Source organism: Neomonachus schauinslandi, chromosome 1 (genome assembly GCF_002201575.2).
Source record: "Neomonachus schauinslandi chromosome 1, ASM220157v2, whole genome shotgun sequence".
NCBI classification, from domain to species: Eukaryota; Metazoa; Chordata; class Mammalia; order Carnivora; family Phocidae; genus Neomonachus; species Neomonachus schauinslandi.
Window position 1 is genome coordinate 208,054,044 of NC_058403.1, and position 19,679 is coordinate 208,073,722.

The 19,679-nt window shown below is 40.6% G+C and overlaps 1 protein-coding gene across 1 annotated transcript; it reads right to left on the reverse strand.

Annotated features, from left to right (window-relative positions):
• Positions 1 to 7,532: 7,532 nt before the first annotated feature.
• LOC110594039 (olfactory receptor 7G2-like) lies at positions 7,533 to 8,882 on the reverse strand. The gene is made up of 3 exons (XM_044918136.1): positions 8,574 to 8,882; positions 8,208 to 8,396; positions 7,533 to 7,988 (listed from the first exon to the last, which is right to left on the reverse strand). Exons 1-3 carry the CDS (start codon positions 8,880 to 8,882, stop codon positions 7,533 to 7,535), a joined length of 954 nt encoding a protein of 317 aa, XP_044774071.1.
• Between the last annotated feature and the right edge of the window lie 10,797 nt (positions 8,883 to 19,679).

Below are 19,679 nucleotides of genomic sequence, written 5' to 3' on the forward strand. Positions count from 1 at the left end.
GTCTGTTAGCCATTTGTATGTCTTCTTCAGAGAAGTGTCTTTTCATGTTTTCTGCCCATTTTTTGACTTGACTATTTGTTTTTTGGGTGTTGAGTTTGAGAAGTTCTTTATAGATCTTGGATACCAGCCCTTTATCTGTAGTGTCATTTGCAAATATCTTCTCCCATTCTGTGGGTTGCCTCTTTGTTTTGTTGACTGTTTCCTTTGCTGTGCAGAAGCTTTTTATCTTGATGAAGTCCCAAAAGTTCATTTCACCTTTTGTTTCCCTTGCCTTTGGAGACGTGTCTTGAAAGAAGTTACTGTGGCCAATGTCGAAGAGGTTACTGCCTATGTTCTCCTCTAGGACTTTGATGGATTCCTGTCTCACATTGAGGTCTTTCATCCATTTTGAGTTTATCTTTGTGTATGGTGTAAGCAAATGGTCGAGTTTCATTCGTCTGTATATAGCTGTCCAATTTTCCCAGCACCATTTATTGAAGAGACTGTCTTTTTTCCATTGGATATTTTTTCCTGCTTTGTCGAAGATTATTCGACCATAGGGTTGAGGGTCCATATCTGGGCTCCCTGTTCTGTTCCATTGATCCATGTGTCTGCTTTTGTGCCAATACATGCTGTCTTGGTGATCACAGCTTTGTAATATAGCCTGAAATCAGTCAACGTGATGCCCCCAGCTTTGTTTTTCTTTTCCAACATTTCCTTGGCGATTCGGGGTCTTTCTGATTCCATACAAATTTTAGGATTGTTTGTTCTAGCACTTTGAAAAATGCCATTGGTATTTTGATCGGGATGGCATTGAAAGTATAGATTGCTCTGGGCAGCATAGACATTTTAACCGTGTTTATTCTTCTGATCCATGAGCATGGAATGTTTTTCCATCTTTTTGTGTCTTCTTCAATTTCTTTTTTTTTTTTAAATATTTTATTTATTTATTTGACAGAGAGATATTGAGAGGCAGACACAAGCAGGGGCAGAGGGAGAGGGAGAAGCAGGCTTCCCACTGAGCAGGGGGCCCGATGTGGGGCTCGACCCCAGGACCCTGAGATCATGACCTGAGCCGAAGGCAGATGCTTAACAACTGAGCCACCCAGGCGCCCCGGTCTTCTTCAATTTCTTTCATGAGTGTTCTGTAGTTTTTAGAGTATAGATCCTTCACCTCTTTGGTTAGGTTTATTCCAAGGTATCTTATGGTTTTTGGTGCTATTGTAAATGGAATCCATTCCCTAATTTCTCTTTCTACAGTTACATTGTTAGTGTATAGGAAAGCAACTGATTTCTGTGCATTGATTTTGTATCCTGCCACATTATTGAATTGCTGTATGAGTTCTAGTAATTTGGGGGTGGAGTCTTTTGGGTTTTCCACATAAAGTATCATATCGTCTGCGAAAAGAGAGAGTTTGACTTCTTCTTTGCCAATTTGAATACCTTTTATTTCTTTTTGTTGTCTGATTGCTGTTGCTAGGACTTCTAGTACTATGTTGAACAATAGTGGCAAGAGTGGGCATCCTTGACGTGTTCCTGATCTTATGGGAAAGGCTCTCAGCTTTTCCCCATTGAGGATGATATTCACTGTGGGTTTTTCATACATGGATTTTATGAACTTGAAAAATGTTCCCTCTATCCCTATACTCTGAAGAGTTTTAATCAGGAAAGGATGTTGTATTTTGTCAGATGCTTTCTCTGCATCAATTGAGAGGACCATATGGTTCTTCTCCCTCCTCTTATTAATGTGTTCTCTCACATTGATTGATTTGCGAATGTTGAACCACCCTTGCATCCTGGGGATAAGTCCCACTTGGTCGTGGTGGATGATCCTTTTAATGTAATGTATTGTTGGATCCTATTAGCTAGGATTTTGTTGAGGATTTTGGAATCCATATTCATCAGGGATATCGGTCTGAAATTCTCCTTTTTGATGGGGTCTTTGCCTGGTTTGGGGATTAAGGTAATGCTGGCCTCATAGAATGAGTTTGGAAGTTTTCCTTCTGTTTCTATTTTTTGAAACAACGTCAGTAAAATAGGTATTAGTTCTTCTTTGAATGTTTGGTAGAATTCCCCAGGGAATCCATCAGGCCCTGGACTCTTGTTTTTTCGGAGGTTTTTGATCACTGCTTCAATCTCATTACTGGGTATTGGCCTATTTAGGTTGTCAATTTCTTCCTGTTTCAGTCTTGGCAGCATATAGGTTTCCACGAAGGCCTCCATTTCATCCAGATTGCTCAGTTTATTGGCATATAGTTGTTGATAATAATTTCTAATAATTGTTTCTATTTCCTTGGTGTTAGTCATGATCTCTCCCCTTTCATTCATAATTTTATTAATTTGGGTCCTTTCTCTTTTCTTTTGGATAAGTCTGGCCAGTGGTTTATCGATCTTATTAATTCTTTCAAAGAACCAACTTCTAGTTTCGTTGATCTGATCTACTGTGTTTCTGGTTTCTAATTCATTGATTTCTGCTCTAATTTTAATTATTTCTCTTCTAATGCACGGCTTAGGCATCGTTTGTTGCTTTTTCTCTAGTTCTTTAAGGTGTAGAGTTAGTTGGTGAATTCGGGATTTTTCTATTTTTTTGAGTGAGGCTTGGATGGCTATGTATTTCCCCCTTAGGACCACCTTTGCAGTATCCCATAGGTTTTGGACCGATGTGTTTTCGTTCTCATTGATTTCCATGAATTGTTTAAGTTCTTCTTTGATTTCCTGGTTGACCCAAACATTCTTGAGCAGAATGGTCTTTAGCTTCCAAGTGTTTGAATTTCTGCCAAATTTTTTCTTGTGATTGAGTTCCAGTTTTAAAGCATTGTGGTCTGAGAATATGCAGGGAATAATCTCAATCTTTTAGTATCGGTTGAGACCTGATTTGTGACCCAGTATATGGTCTATTCTGGAGAAAATTCCATGTGCGCTCGAGAAGAATGAGTATTCTGTTGTTTTAGGGTGGAATGTTCTGTAAATATCTATGAGGTCCATCTGGTCCAATGTATCATTCAAAGCTCTTGTTTCCTTGTTGACTTTCTGCTTAGATGATCTGTCCATTGCTGAGAGTGGAGTATTGAGGTCTCCTACAATTAACGTATTGTTATCAATATGACTCTTTATTTTGGTTAACAGTTGGCTTATGTAGATGGCTGCTCCTATGTTGGGGGCATAGATATTTACAACTGTTAGATCTTCTTGTTGGATAGACCCTTTAAGAATGACATAGTGTCCTTCTGTGTCTCTAATTACAGACTTTAGTTTAAAATCTAATTTGTCTGATATAAGAATTGCTACCCCAGCTTTCTTTTGAGGTCCGCTGGCATGGAAGATGGATCTCCATCCCTTCACTTTCAGTCTGGATGTATCTTTAGGTTCAAAATGAGTCTCTTGTAGACAGCATATGGATGGGTCCTGTCTTTTTATCCAATCTGCAACTCTGTGCCATTTTATGGGAGCGTTTAGGCCATTCATGTTGAGAGTGATTATTGAAAGATATGAATTAATTGTCATCATGTTGCCTGTGAAGACATTGTTTTTATAGATGTCCCTGTAAATTTCTGTTGTAGATCACTCTTGGGGTCTTTCTCCTTTTATAGAACCCCCCTTAATATTTCTTACAGGGCCGGCTTAGTGGTCACATATTCTTTCAGCTTCTGCCGGTCGTGGAAGCTCTGCATCTCTCCATCCATTCTAAATGAAAGCCTTGCCAGATAAAGTATTCTTGGCTGCATGTTCTTCTCATTTAGTACCCTGAATATGTCTTGCCAGGCCTTTCTGGCTTGCCAGGTCTCTGTGGATAGGTCTGGCATTATTCTGATGTTTCTCCCTCTGTACGTAAGGAATCTCTTCCCCCTAACTGCCCTTAAGATGGTTTCCTTGGTTCTAAGATTTGCAAGTTTTACTATTACATGCTGGGGTGTTGGCCTGTTTTCCTAGATCTTAGGTCCTCTCTGCCTCTAGGACTTGAATGTTTGTTTCATTCCCCAGATTAGGGAAGTTCTCAGCTATGATTTGCTCAAATACATCTTCTAGTCCTCTCTCTCTCTCCACTCCCTCCGGGATTCCAATTATTCTGACATTGGAACACTTCATGGTGTCACTTATTTCTCTGATTCTATTTTCATGGATTCTGAGTTGTTTTTCCCTGGCCTACTCTTTTCCCTTTTTATCTATTATATTGTCTTCCAGGTCGCTTATTTGCTCTTCTGCCTCAGTTACCCTAGCTGTTAGATTATCTAGATTGGATTGGATCTCATTGATAGCATTTTTAAGTACTGCCAATTCACCTTTTATTTCTGCGCTTAGAGACTCTATGTTGCCATTAATTGATTTCTCCATTCTAGCCATTGTCTTCACAATTGCTAGCCTGAATTCCATCTCTGACATCTTGGTTATATCTGCATCCATTTGTAAATCTGCAGCCTGAGTCATAATCTCTGAGTCTTTTTTTTTTTTTAAAGATTTTATTTATTTGACAGAGAGAGCCACAGCGAGAGAGGGAACACAAGCAGGGGGAGTGGGAGAGGAAGAAGCAGGCTTCCCACGGAGTGGGGAGCCCGATGTAGGGCTCGATCCCAGGACCCTGAGATCATGACCTGAGCCGAAGGCAGACGCTTAATGACTGAGCCACCCAGGCGCCCCTCTCTGAGTCTTTTCTATTTTGGGGGCTCCTCCTCCTAGTTATTCTGTTGATGGGTGTTTGAGGGAATGTATAGAGTCCAAATTATTGACCAGAACCCAAGCAAGATGCACCTATTTTCTTGGGACCTTAGGGTTGCTGGCCTCTTGTTTTCCCAGCCTGTCTTCTGTGGGAGGGACCTGCCGTGCTGTTACTCAGGCAACCCTGTTTGGGCGGAGTTGCCCTGCCCCCCTGTGGTGGGGGATGGGCTCAGCGGGAATCAGTTTTTGGGGCTTTTGTTCTCTGGCGCCTTTCCACGTCTCTTCCTCGAGTCAGAGCAGAAGAGACCGTTTCCAACACTCTGCCTCAGAGCAGAGAGATCGCAGGCTGTTCTTCAGTGAGCTCTCCAGGCCACACCGTCTCTGTTTCTGTCTGTGCTGCTATAAACTGCAGCGGCCTGGGTTGTGCGCCCCTCCGCAGCGCTCCCAGTCCTGCCTCCAGGTCGGGGCACGTCTCTGCCCTTTGTGCTTCTAAAACTGCCAGCCGCTCCCAGTTCTCACACAGGACCCTGCCGTTCTGGGTTTCCGCCCCCAGGGCTGCCCTAAAGTCCTTTCCCCGCTGCTACTGGTCTGCGAGTCTGTGCCCCGTCTGCAGCGCGCAAGGCTGTCGCTCACCGGCGGTGTAGGATCCCCACGGCCAGGCACCCTCCCACTGACGTTTATCCTCTGATATTTGCCCGCAGAATCAGGGCTCCCCGCTTCGTACCTTAAAACCAACCGCCTGCGATATTCTGTTTGTAGAGATCCAGATCTTCTTACATCTCAGGCTGGTTTCGTGGGTGCTCAGAGTGGTCTGGTAGATATCCAGCTCAATTCTGGGGACCAGTTGAAATAGGGTACCCTACTCCTCCGCCATCTTTCACCCCTGATTACTATAATTTTGTAGTATAGTGTGAAATCAGGACATCTGATGCCTCCATCAGAAGTGTCCAGAAGCCATTTCAGGCTTCCAGAGGAGCCCAATCAGATCAGGGATACAGACTGATTAGAGCCCAACCCTTGGGAAAGTATGTAGTCAAACACCTTCCAGGGAAAAAGTGGGAGCCTTGTGTTTCTAATTCCTCACTCTGTGCTGAGCCCAGGGGGATAATCATGAGAAGTACTCATGTACTCCTATAAAAACTGCCTCTCGGTTTTCTGTGGTATCTGGGGACTTGGAAATGCCAAGCCACATTGCTCTCAGAGGTAGGAGATTTGGGAGCCAGTCCCTTAGGTTTGCCATACCAGTTGGGGCCCTATGTGTGTGGTCTTAACCCTTCACTCCTCGGGGATAAGCTGAGTTGGGGATTCTCTCCTGGTTGTAAGGTGCTGTCCCAGGGGTGGGGCTGATGGTGTGAAGCATACCTCAGCTTTTCCTACCTGTTTTGAGGTAGGTATTTTCTCAGTCCTCTGATATCTAGGAGTGACCCAACCAGTTTCTGGATTTCTCTCAGAAGGAATTAATTTGTGTGTACCTGTATGGTGAGTGTGTTCCCAGGAGGAGGGGGGTCAGGAACCTCCTATTCTGCAAAATGGCTGGTGTTGATGAGAATTCATTAAGTTTAAACATTTAACCAGACCAACATTAGGTCAAATTTATTTAATATGTAGTATTGGGCAATGTAAAGCAGTGATAAAAAAAGACACACTAGGGTCCTGTAAAAGTGACAGTTTTGTAGGAAAAAATTACAGTTTGTAGGACAAAAATGATCAAATACTGGAAATCAAATACTGGCAACATCAATCTAATATCTGTCTCCATGGTCACATTGCCTCTTCCTCTTCTCTGCGTCTCTTTCACTTCTACCTATTTTATAAGGAAACATATGATTTCTATTTAGGGCCTACCCAGATAATCCAGTATAAGTGCATTGTTTGCAAAGACCCTTTTCCCAAATAAGTTCCAATACCATTCATCCTTTTATCACATGAGTTACTAATTACAAATTAGGGGGATTAGGATGTGGACATATCATATTGAGGGTCCCCATTTCACCTCCTACAGATGTGCTTTGATTGACTACATTGAGAGGCCTATTCTCATCTGACGCTGGGAGGACAGTTTTCTGTCCCTGGGCATCATGTTCAAGCATGACATCTATATTTGCTGCCATCACCTTGTGACTTGAAGAGAACCAGTCCTAGGACAAAGCCACCAAATGGAGAAATGGAGTGAAGCCTACTTCCCTGTTCTTGTACATTCCCTATCTCTGAAATCCTAGTAATGACAAACAACTGTTTCCTGTTCCACCATATTAGGGATAGGTTTTTTTCTCTTATTAGAACTGACGGCTTCCTCACTGATGAAGCACAAATAACTCACAATTATTTCAGACTGAGATGATACCATTATACCAATCATATAGATAATGAAACTGAGTACAGTGGATGCTGATGTTGCCTCAAAGGAATACAGTTTACCAGTGACTGGTCTCCATAATAACTAAGTTGGGGTGTGAAAGGTGAACTCCTTTGCCTCACTGTTGACCTGACTTTGGGTTTCAATTGACATGGTCTAATCACAGGATCAGCTGTAAGCCGGTCTCTAGATATGACCACAGTCATGCTTCTATCATTTCTCTGAGCTAACCATGATGTACAACTTTCCTTCTTCTGAAAGTCATCCATACAAACAGTATAAAACTTTGACCTCTGCCTCAGGTTCTACCTCTATGGAACTGAGTAAAACATTGAAGTAAGAATTGAAATAACTTGTCAAACATAAAAAAGCTGAATAAAAATAAAAGTTAGGTTTCAACCCTAAGTTTAAATGTACTTGGCTGTTATGTTATCTAGTCATGTTAGAAGCATTTGGTGACAGAAATAGTAAGCATTCTGGGTCTCCTGTGATTTGTATAACTTTGATTTATTTTTTACAACCCAGCCCAAGGTACATGGCACAATCACAGAAAAGAAGGTATCCTACAGACAGGTTTCTTCAAGGCACCCTGTATGTCACTATTCCTCTGACTGTAGATAAAGGGGTTCATCATTTGAGGAATCATGATGTACATCACTGAAGCCATGGTATTCTTCCTGGAAGAGTCACTAACTGCAGAACTAATGTACACACCAACTGCTGTCCCATAGAACAAGGACACAACTGACAGGTGAGACCCACAAGTGGAGAAAGCTTTATACTTTCCACCATCTGATGGCATTCTCAAAACAGAGGAGAAAATTTGAGTGTAAGAGAAAATGATTCCAGAAAGAGGAACACCCCCAAGTAAGCTAGCCAAAAAATACACCAGGATATTATTGATGAGAGTATCAGAGCAGGTAAGCTTGATGATCTGACCAAGTTCACAGAAGAAGTGGGGGATGTCCAAGTCCTTACAGAAGGATAACCATAGGGGCGCCTGGGTGGCTCAGTCATTAAGCGTCTGCCTTTGGCTCGGGTCATGATCCTAGGGTCCTGGGATCGAGCCCCACATCAAGCCCCGCATCGGGCTCCCTGCTTGGCAGGAAGCCTGCTTCTCCCTCTCCCACTCCCTCTGCTTGTGTTCCCTCTCTTGCAGTGTCTCTATCTGTCAAATAAATAAAATCTTTTTTAAAAAAATAAAGGATAACCATAGCACCATCAGACTATGGAGCAGGGCATTGACAATGCTAATGAGCAGTGAGAGCACCATCAGCAGGCCACAGAGTTGGGGGTTCATGATAACGGTATACCTCAGGGGATGGCAGATGGCCACATAGCGGTCATAGGCCATGGCTGCAAGGAGAAAATTTTCCAAGCCAACAAAAGTCAAGACAAAGCAGGGCGCCTGGGTGGCTCAGATGGTTAAGCGTCTGCCTTCGGCTCAGGTCATGATCTCAGGGTTCTGGGATCGAGTCCTGCATTGGGCTCCCTGCTCCTTGGGAGCCTGCTTCTCCCTCTGCCTCTCTCTCTCTCTGTCTCTAATGAATAAATAAATAAAATCTTAAAAAAAAAAAGTCAAGACAAAGCAGACCTGGGTGAGGCAGCCTGTATAACTGATGCTCTGAATCTGTGCTTGGATGTTCACCAGCATCTTTGGGATGGTGGTTGTGCTTAAACAGATGTCAGTAAAGGACAGATTGGAGAGGAAGAAGTACATAGGAGAGTGGAGGTGGGAGTCAGAGATGACAGCCAGGATGTTGAGCAGGTTTCCCAGGACAGTAACCAGGTATGTGGACAGGAGTAGGTTGAAGAGCAGGGGCTGCAGTTCTGGATCATCTGTCAATCCTAAGAGAAAGAATTCTGAAACATCTGTGTGATTTCTGGGTTCCATGTTGTTGATGAATCTAATGGAAAAGATGGGGTAAAAATAAAATAAAATGAATGGTCCCTGGATGAGCAAAAGCAGCATCACCTGGAAACTACTTAGGAATGCAAATTCTTGGTACTGCTCCAGATACACTGCTGAAAAACTCTGAGGTAAGGACCAGCAATCTAAGTTTTAACAAACCCTCCAGATAAATCTGATATATGGTAAAGTTTGAGAGCCAGTGCTTAAGTAAAAATAAATAAAACTTATGTATATGGTGAAGCCAAGAGAATATTCAAATCTTTCTCTCTGCTAATTTTTTCCTCCATCATCATCATCTCTTACTTTTCTTTCCTCCACTCAAATTTTTGGCTCAAATTTTTATTGATCACCAGCTCTTTTTCACACATTGTGCCAAGTGCTGAGACTGAGACAAAGAATAAGCCATGGCATTTCTTTCAGAAATATTCCTTGTCTCAAACAAACAGACAAGAATGAAGTTATCCTGTCTCTGTTGCAGAGTATGGTGCCCAACCCTTGGTGTGCCTCAGAATCAGATGAAGGGCTTGTCAAATTACAGACGAGTTATATCATACTGTCCACTTATCTATAGGGAAATTTAGGTGGGGTGAAGCATGCAGTGCCTGGAAAAGACAAGGTGTGAACTCAAATGGTTTGACAGCTGAGTTGATTGTCTAGACAAATCATTGTTAATGCCTCTGGATAATACAGAATTAGCATTCTTAAACCAACACTCAGATTTCATAAAACTTCCTTTAAAACCTTGATGTATTCATCTTGATCGAGTCCCGCATTGGGCTCCCTGCTTGGCAGGGAGTCTGCTTCTCCCTCTGACGCTCCCCCCCTCTCATGTGCTCTCTCTCATTCTCTCTCTCCCAAATAAATAAATAAAATCTTTAAAAAAAATGTATTCATCTTGAACAATGCCCCAAATCTTTTCCCTTGTCTACAGCATATGTCCATCACTACCCATGAAGTACCATGTAGCAGGTGCATGACATGCATCCAAGAATATGCTCTGTACCTGAGCAAAGATTTGAAAATGTTGCATATAAACTTGAAGGTCATAAGGCTCCCCCATGGAAACACTACTCGCCAGCATTAGCAATTAATTCTAAGAGAAGCTGGGCAAATGTCAATGATATTCTCTATCTTATCCTAAGGAGACTTCTTCCCTAGGTGATAGGTAGCAGGAACATCATTAAAAAAGAAAAAAAAAACCCAGCTAAATGAGAGAGAAAGGAAGCATAGTCTTCTAAAAAAAACAGGTGAAAATAGCAACAATTTTCGGTCCCTTGGAAGACAGAGAATTATAAGGTAAGTCGGACTTATATGATAATTATAAGATAATCAGGCATCTTTAACAGTAGTACTTCTGTAGAGCAGTGGTCCTTCCTTGCTTGAAGGAGACAGAAGTAGCCATGACAGCCTTTATCATTTGGTGTATTACTTAAGCTTAAATACTGAATTTAATCCAGACCAGTACTTGATTTGTGTGTTGGGGGGAAGGGGTGGAATTGTTCACTTATGAAAAGCTTGGTGTCCTCATTTGTATAATGGGAACTATCATAAAACCTCATGGAGATGTTGCAATGATGGGAAATGAATAGAGGAAAATCATCTGGCACTTACTCAGTATATAGGACCCTTGTACTGACATTTCCTATTGTGTGTGTGTGTGTTTTTGTCCTGCCATGAAATGCACCTTGTACATTTCACTCCTCACAAGGAAGCAGTGGGATGGGGTAAGTTGAGGAAAGACAATAGAAAGAAAGAATACCCCTAGCATGATAACTGCAAATTTCTGGGAAAAGATTATGAGATGGGAACTTTTATCATGTAGAAAAAGAATGAAGGACTCATCAATGATATCAATATTCATTTGAAATGGAGACAGTGGGGGGATGGGGTAACTGGGTCATGGGCATTAAGGAGGGCACGTGACATAATGAGCACTGGGTATTATATGCAACTGATGAATCACTGAACTCTACCTCTGAAACTAATAATACACTATATGTTAATGGAATTTAAATAAGATTAAATTAAAAATTAAAAAAAGAGAAAAAGAAAATGAAATGGACATATAGTGGGAGTGCTTGGATGGCTCAGTCGGTTAAATGTCTGACTGTGGCTCAGGTCATGATCTCAGGGTCCTAGGATCAAGCCTTTCTGCCGGGCTCCAAGTTCAGCCAGGAGTCTGCTTGTCCCTCTCCTTCTGCCCCTCCTCCCTACTCATGCTCTCCACCCCCCTCTCAAATACATAAATAAAATCTTAAAAAAAAAGATAAGGACATATGATGAAAAATATAGCAATTAGGGTCACCTGGGTGGCTCAGTCTGTTTAACATCTGCCTTCAGCTCAGGTCTTGATTCCAGGGTCCAGGATGGAGCCCAATGTCAGGCTCCTTGCTTGGCGGGGAGCCTACTTCTCCCTCTTCCTTTGTCCCTGCTTGTGCATGTGCGTGCACTCTCTCTCTCATGAATAAAAGCTTTAAAAATATGTGGCAATTAAAATAAATTACATAAAAAATGTATTAGATGTACAAATAAGTATAAATAATGAAAAGCTATAAGGGAAATATTTTTCTTAAAGATTTTATTTATTTATTTGACAGAGAGAGAGAGAGAGAGAAAGCACAAGCAGGGGAAGTGGGAGAGAGAGAAGCAGGCTCCACACCAAGCAGAGAGCCGGACGCGGGGCTCGATCCCAGGACCCTGGGATCATGACCTGAGCCAAAGGCAGACGCTTAACCGACTGAGCCACCCAGATGCCCCACAACTACATTATTTCCAATTTTAAAGGCCTTATATAAAAAGAACCATATAGGACATGTCATTTACATTTGGAATTCTTATGTGATTTGTCTTTTCTTTATTGTTAATATATTTAATTCCACTTAATTTTAATTACCAGAGAGTAATCCACTGTATTATTATGTCATGAGTTATTTCTCCATTCCCTAACTGATAGGCTAATGCCTTTTATCCTATGTATGTTTATGAAGACATGTGCAATATAAAGCCATGTATAGAAGACACCATCACATTCAAGATGACGTTGTCTCAGGAAGGGAAGAACAAGAGTTGAGGATACAAAAGAGGTGCTTTCTGTATGCATTTTTTTTAAGTGGGCTCCATGCCCAGAGTGGAGCCCAACATGGGGCTCAAACTCACAACTGTGAGATCAAGACCTGAGCTGAGATCAAGAGTCAGATGCTCAACCAACTGAGCCACCCAGGTGCCCCTATTTTGTTAACTTACAAAAAAGGCCTGAACTTTGTATAGCAGAGGTCAACACTTGTCGATTCTGGAGTGAGTTGAAGGATGTTTTTTAATTTATTATACTATCTCTGTTGTTCTTATATAAAATCATTGTTAATTTTATAGAGAAACGGGTGTACTAAGAAGGGAGCCAGCCAGATCTCTCTGAGTCTCCAGTTTCTCCTCACCATCCTCAAGCAAGCTGCAGGGATAATACACTCTTCTGTGCAATGGTGTATCAAGAACCAGGAGTGCAAATAAAAGGAAAAGCTGACCAAAACCGCTCCCCATGACCACCACAAAAATTCAAGTAAATACCACTAAGTTTTATAACAGTCATCTTGTTTGAGAAGGGGCAGATTTTTCTGCGTAGGAGAATAACTGGGTTCTGCCATTTTTTAGAGAGATTAGGAGACCAGCAGATTGAGAACGGGGTGAGTATCAGTGTATCAGTACAAACATACATGGGAACTTGTCAATAGGAAGGCAGGCTGGAGTGCATGGGACACTCAGTTCTCATCATTTCATGCATGCACACTCCTCATTTCTTTCCCTGGATGAATCTGCAGTAAAGTAACTGCCCTCCTTACAGAAGCATTCACTAAGGGACTTTCAGTTACCTGGCTGGCATCAGTGTGGAATGATGCCTGACATATCACTTGGATCCTGAAGACAGTCTGTCTTCAGGAAGGGCAGGAACACTGAGGCAATGCGCTCATGGTCAAGAAAGATCATTCCTGGGTGGAGCCTCAGGTGTGCTTCTTCTTGACTAGGCAAGGGCTGTTGAATGAGGTTGTCACAGGCTGACTCTACAGTGTCTCTATATATCCCTGGGGAATCAATATCCAAAGCTCCTCATTAGACAGATATTTTTAGTATCATTCTTATCCCAGGCCATGCAAATCTTTAAAGACCAACACAATAGAAGAGAGGAATTCGTGATGTCTAATCCCTTACCATGTGTGGCCAGGTGTACACCATGTGATTCTCTCCACCTGCTCATCCTCACCCCCATTTCACAGACCTTGCACACGCAGACACACCACCCCTCTCTAGTTGAACTCCAGTCTTCAGTTTTTAGATATAGGCAAGGGCGTCTCAATCTAATTAGTGATATCAGGAAGCCAGATTCTAACTTTAAGTGTGAAAACACAGTTTATATATGTGGGTATAAAAATATATATTTATAAATACAGCTAAGCTATGTAAAAATGCAAACAATCAGTGATTTTTTTTCTAAGAGTCATTAAATGTTTCCTGAACATTAATTTTCATTCTGTATAGTTCATACTGCAGATTTTAATCTATAATCTGTAAACTAATCTGACTGTGATCAATATAGACAAGACTTTAGAATTTCACAAACACCATTTCCAATTTCATCACAATGGGTTCAGTGTACATTTTTCTTCACATTAGTGGGTTGCAATTATGACACTTCTTTTTTTTAAATCATTCTGCTACTCTTTTTTTTAAGTTTTATTTAAATTCCACTTAGTTAACATATAGTGTAATGTTTGTTTCAGATGTACAATATAGTGATTCAACACTTCCATACAACACCCAGTGCTCATCACAAGTGCACTCCTTAATCCCCATCGCCTATTTCATCCTTCTCCCCCATCCACCTCCCCTCTGGTGACCATCAGTTTGTTTTCTATAGTTAAGAATCTGTTTCCTGGTTTTCCTCTCTCTCTCTTTTCCCTTTGCTCATTTGTTTTTTTTAAATTCCGCATATGAGTGAAATCATGTATTTGTCTTTCTCTGACTTATTCCACTTAGCATGACATTCTTTAGCTCCATCTCTGTCGTTGCAAATGGAAAGATTTCATTTTTTTTTTTTTAGTAGAGTTATAAGAAATTTCAATGTCACTAGTAAAGCAATAGTATGCTGGTTCATCCATACTTTCAGTAGAATGAGATTTCAGCCCTAATTTAATAAGTAAAGATGGTGCTCAATGTTAATAATTACAAACTTTTCATCATTAGTGAATGTAATATGTTTAAAAGAAAAGTAAAGGAAGGGACGCCTGGGTAGCTCAGTCGTTAAGCGTCTGCCTTCTCTCAGGTCGTGATCCCAGGGTCCTGGGATCAAGTCCCACATCGGGCTCCTTGCTCAGCCAGGAGCCTGTTTCTCCCTCTGCCTGCTTGGGCTCTTTCTCTCTCTCTGTCAAATAAATAAAATCTTAAAAAAGAAAAGAAAAGTAAAGGAAGTATAGAATTCTATAGCCTTTATGCAAAAATTAATATTTTAAACACATTGCATGATCAAATTTTGTTGAATTAATGCTATTTGACAGGAAGGATTTGACAAATTCACTGATTTATCTTCTCTTTTACCAATGTACTTCTGCCATTCAAATCATTCCCCAAATCTGCAGCACAATGTGTTGTGAATGTTGCTAACATCACAACCTACAGAGTTTCATGGCTTTCAGGCAATCACCTCTTGTCTCAATGACATTGGCCAAAAATCGAAGTTCTTCCCAGAGCACCATGTAGATCCCCAGAGCAGATGTTTAAGTTATGAGTCATGCCATTTCAGGTGTCAGAAGTGCTTATGGCTAATGCACTATTTTTCTAAAATTGGGGTAGGGGGCGCCTGGGTGGCTCAGTTGATTAAGTGTCTGACTTCGGCTCAGGTCATGATCTCAGGGTCTGGGCTTGAGCTCCGTATTGGGCTCTGCACTCAGTGGGGAGTCTGCCTCTCCCTCTCCCTCTGCCCCTCCTCCCCACTCATGCTCTCTCGCTCTCTCAAATAAATAAAATCTTAAAAAAATAAAAAATAAAATTGAGTAGAATTTACCTAACGTAAAATTCAATATTAACTGTTTTTTTAATTGAAGTGTAGTTGGCACACAATGTTATATTGGTTTTAGGTGTACAACATAGGGATTTGACAAATCTGTACATTATGCTGTGTTCACCAAGTGTAGCTACCATCTGTCACCATGCAATGCTATTTTAGTATCATTCTCTCTGTGTACCTTTCATCTCCATGACTTATTCATTTCATCACTGGAAGACTGTACCTTCCACTCCACTTCACCCATTTTGCCCGTCCCCCTCATCCCCTCCCTCTGGCAACCATCAGTTTGTTCTCTGTATGTATGGGTCTGTTTCTGCTTTTTGTTTGTTTATTCATGTGTTTTTTAAGATTCCACATATCAGTGAAATCACAAAACATTAGCTATTTTTAAGTGTTCATTCAGTTCAGTGGCATTAATTACATTCACAGTGTTTTGCAACTATCACCAAGATTTGTTTTCAAATCTTTTCCATCACTCCAAACAGAAACTCTGTAACCATCAAGCGAGCACTTAGAATTTCCTCTCCCTCCAGCCCTGGAAATCTCTAACCTACTTTCTGTGTCTGTGAATCATACAATATACGTCCTTTTGTGTCAGGCTTATTTCACTTAGCGGAATGTTTTCAAGGTTCATCCATGTTGTAGCAGATACCAGAACTCAATTCCTTTTTACGACTGAGTAATATTCCATTATATGTACCTACACCACTGGGCTGTCTTGTGCATTAAAGGGTTAGCTTAGTAGCATCCTGGCTTCTACTTGGCAGAGGCCAAGAGCACTCCCCTCAATTGTGACAACCAAAACTTTTCCAAAAACATTGCCAAATATCTGCTGGGGGACACAGTCATCTTGGTTGAAAACCACTATCTTAACCTCTTTCTGCCTCAATGCACTAAGGAAATACACATTCAGGAATGACATTCATATTTAAACAATGGAAAAATCATTACTAAGGACTAGCTGACAATTTCAAGATGGTACTCCACTGAGGTCATGATGTCTACCCAAGGCTGACACACTCAGGTTAACTCCTATTCCAGGTATAGAATTCTTATCAACTGGGGCTCTCAGGGACAGGGGTTCCTCTTCCTTGTAAATGGGCAACAGTCACCCACTTACTGATCATATCCCAGAGTTCAATGTCAGAGGGTGCCCATCCTTTCTCATCTCATCCCACATGCCTTAGGTGTACCTGTAGTCATAGAGTAGGCTTTGTCTCAGCACAGAACAGACAAACTCCTTCTGTGTGTGTGTGTGTACACAATTCTCCACAGTGTAGTCTGACCCAATTGTGTGTCTAATAGAATATCATTTTCTTCTAAGGAAAGGAAAATTTATATATATCTATATATAATTTATATATATAAATATAAATTTCTATATATAATTTATAAATCTATATATAGAGATAGATTATAGATCGTAAATTATATATATATATATATATATATATATATATATATATATATCTCTCCAGGTTGAGGCCTTAGGCAAGAAGGATCAAATCAACTTTCTCTTTCTGAATGCCTATAAGAAACACTAAGGCAGAGGTGCCTGGGCTAAGCATCTGCCTTTAGCTCAGGTCATGATCCTGGAGTCCTGGGCAGGAAGCCTCCTTCTCCCTCTCCCTCTGCCCTTCCCCCCCTGCTCATGCTCACTCTCTCTTGTGCTCTCTGTCTCTCTCAAATAAATAAAATCTTAAAAAAAAAAAAGAAACACTAAGGCAGTCAACCATAGTAAATTCCGATAAAACAAAAACTTTATTTGATTTTTTAATCTCATAGGAGGCAGAGTTCCCATCCTGCTCATGCTTTTTTCACTTTTTATTTTGAAATATTTTTAGACTCACATAAAAGTTGCAAAAATAGCACCAAGATTTTGCTGTACACTTCCCAGAGCTCTCCTTGATGGTGACATAATCTTTCATAATCTTAGTGAATTACCCAAACCAGGAAACAGACCTTAGAGCAATACTATTAACTAAAACTATATGCCTTACTGGGATTTAAACAGAGCTCCTTTTGAAAACACAGAAAAGACAGACTTCATGCATTCACACTGAAATCAGACGGAAGCCTTTCATCAAAGTCTCAGTTCACTAAAAGAGGACATAGTCATACTTGAAATTATGAATAATTTATTTCCAGTCTCAGCGTGTGCCAGCCTGTATTCATAAAAAAAGAAAGAAAGAAAGAAAGAAATCACTCCAGGATGCCCCTTTGTACGTTAATCCACATGCATGCATGCATGTCTTTTCTTTCTCAATTCCCTAATGCGACAGCTCTCAGGCTGGCTGTGCTTTTGAACCTCCTGTGGGCTTTTGAAAATTCCAGTGCATGAGACTCATACTAGACCAATTAAATTAAAATCTCTGGAGGCCAGGTTTTTAAAATTCTCCAATGATCCAAAACTGCAGCCAAAGTTGAGAATCACTGCTTTCACAGATTCTGCAATAAAAAAGACTCAAATTGACAGCATCCCAAGCTAACAATAAGCTGCAGTGAGAGACAAACTCCCCACTGAATTTCACATCAAGGCTAATTCTAATTTGTGCGGTTCAGAGCTGAAGGGGCCTGTTCTCTACTGCCCTCCAAGCTGTCTTGAACAACTGGCAAAGAAAGAGGATAGAGAAAGATGACAACCAGAGGGCACTTGTGATCTAATGTCAGGAGAAAAATTTGACATTCACTTCATTTTAAAGAAAACAAAAGGCATTCAAAAAAAATTCTCTAAAATTTTCTACCAGTCTCTACATGGAAAGACTCAATATCGTAAAGTTTCAGTTCATTCCAAAATAATTCTAAAGGTTAAAGTATTTGCGAAATTATACCAAACCACATTAGAAGATGATTAAAAATCCTAAAATTTACTTGCAAGAATAAAAAGATAAGAATTCCAGGAATATTTTAGAAAAGCTGAATAATAGATGTACTTACCGCAATTGTCAAAATAAAGTACAAAAAAAAATTAAATGATGTGGTACTGATCTCAGGAATATGTAGACCAAATTAGATAGAAAACCTAGAATAGACTTCAAAATTGAAACTGAAACAATCAAGTGATTTTCTACAGGTTTAGATTGTCTCAGAGTTGTATACTTGAATATGAAATAAAAATGTTCAAAATGTTCAAAATGAAGTGCTGCTATGTTAAATTTATTTCCTTTTGCATTTATTTCCTCTGGAGAAAGAGACACATGTATAAATTATCATCATCATCATCATAATTGTTACTGTTATCACACCTCGTTGTCAGAAACTATTCTAAGCCCATTATATGTACTGTGTCATTTAATAGACACAGTAACTTTACGAAGTTGATACAATTATTTGTCACAACTTACAGATAAAGATACTGAGACTTAAAAAGTTGCAGTAAATGCCCATAGAGAGTGATGGTGAGGCCAAGATGCAAACACAGGCAATCTGGTATTAGAGCCCAGGTTCTTAAGAACTGAACTGTAACTTCACATGTACATATATGCTTGTATTTTTAGGTATTATTAAGTAACAGGCCAAAGTCATGACATAGATGCACCAAACTAGCAATGCCAATTTTCTTTTGGAAGTGATCATTTTATTTTTTTATACCTGAATGTTTAAAACATTATGTAATAAACATTACTTTTATAAACACAGAAAAGTACTTCTAAAAGGTGAAAAAAAATAATTCTCTACCTTTCTAGTCACAGTAGTGGTCACATTATAATTAGACCCAAAGGGAGAAAGTCAAACAGAAATGCCCAGCAAAGGAATTGAAGCTCCTTATCCACAAATGTAATTCCCAGAAGGTAGATCCAAGAGCAGATTTCTCTAACACCCAGTTCAAATGCCTAGTGAGAACTGAAAACAGCATACTGAAAACAAGCAAAACTGACTTACCTCCTTGAGGTTAAGAGTATGAAACAACTAAATTTACTTATCAAGATTAACAGCTGGCTCATTAAGACTCACTGTTCTGGGATCACCATGCAAAACTACCATGTCATAAACCACCCTATCCTAACCAGTGCCCTGCCTTATAAGACCCCAACTTGAAATCAGCCAGCCCAGGCACTAAGGCCCTACAGATATCCTTCCTTGATTTCCCCTCTGAGACACTACTGAGATCTTCTCAAGGTGGTGTTCTTTGCTATGGTAGGTCTAATAAGCTTAGCCCCTTGCTCTACAGCATTTTTGGGTGGTGTTTTGAAGAGTCAACTATTGACAACAGCTTCAAGATTCATGGTTACATCACACATTGTTGTTTTTTTTTTAAGATTTGTTTATTTATTTATTTGAGAGAGAGAGAGAGAGAGCATGAGCAGGGGGAGGGGCAGAGAGAGAAAGGGAGAGACCCCTCAAGCAGACTCCCCACTGAGCGTGGAGCCCGACACAGGGCTCAGTCTCATGATGCAGAGATCATGACCTGAGCCAAAATCAAGAGTTGGACTCTTAACCAACTGAGCCACCCAGGTGCCGTACATCATGTTTTAAAAGTCCACATGGGGGTATTACGCTAAGCGAAATAAGTCAATCAGAGACAAGTATCATATGATCTCACTGATATGAGGAGTTCTTAATCTCAGGAAACAAACTGAGGGCTGCTGGAGTGGGGGGTGGGGTGGGAGGGATGGGGGGGCTGGGTGATGGACATTGGGGAGGGTATGTGCTATGGTGAGTGCTGTGAATTGTGCAAGACTGTTGAATCACAGACCTGTACCTCTGAAACAAATAATACATTATAT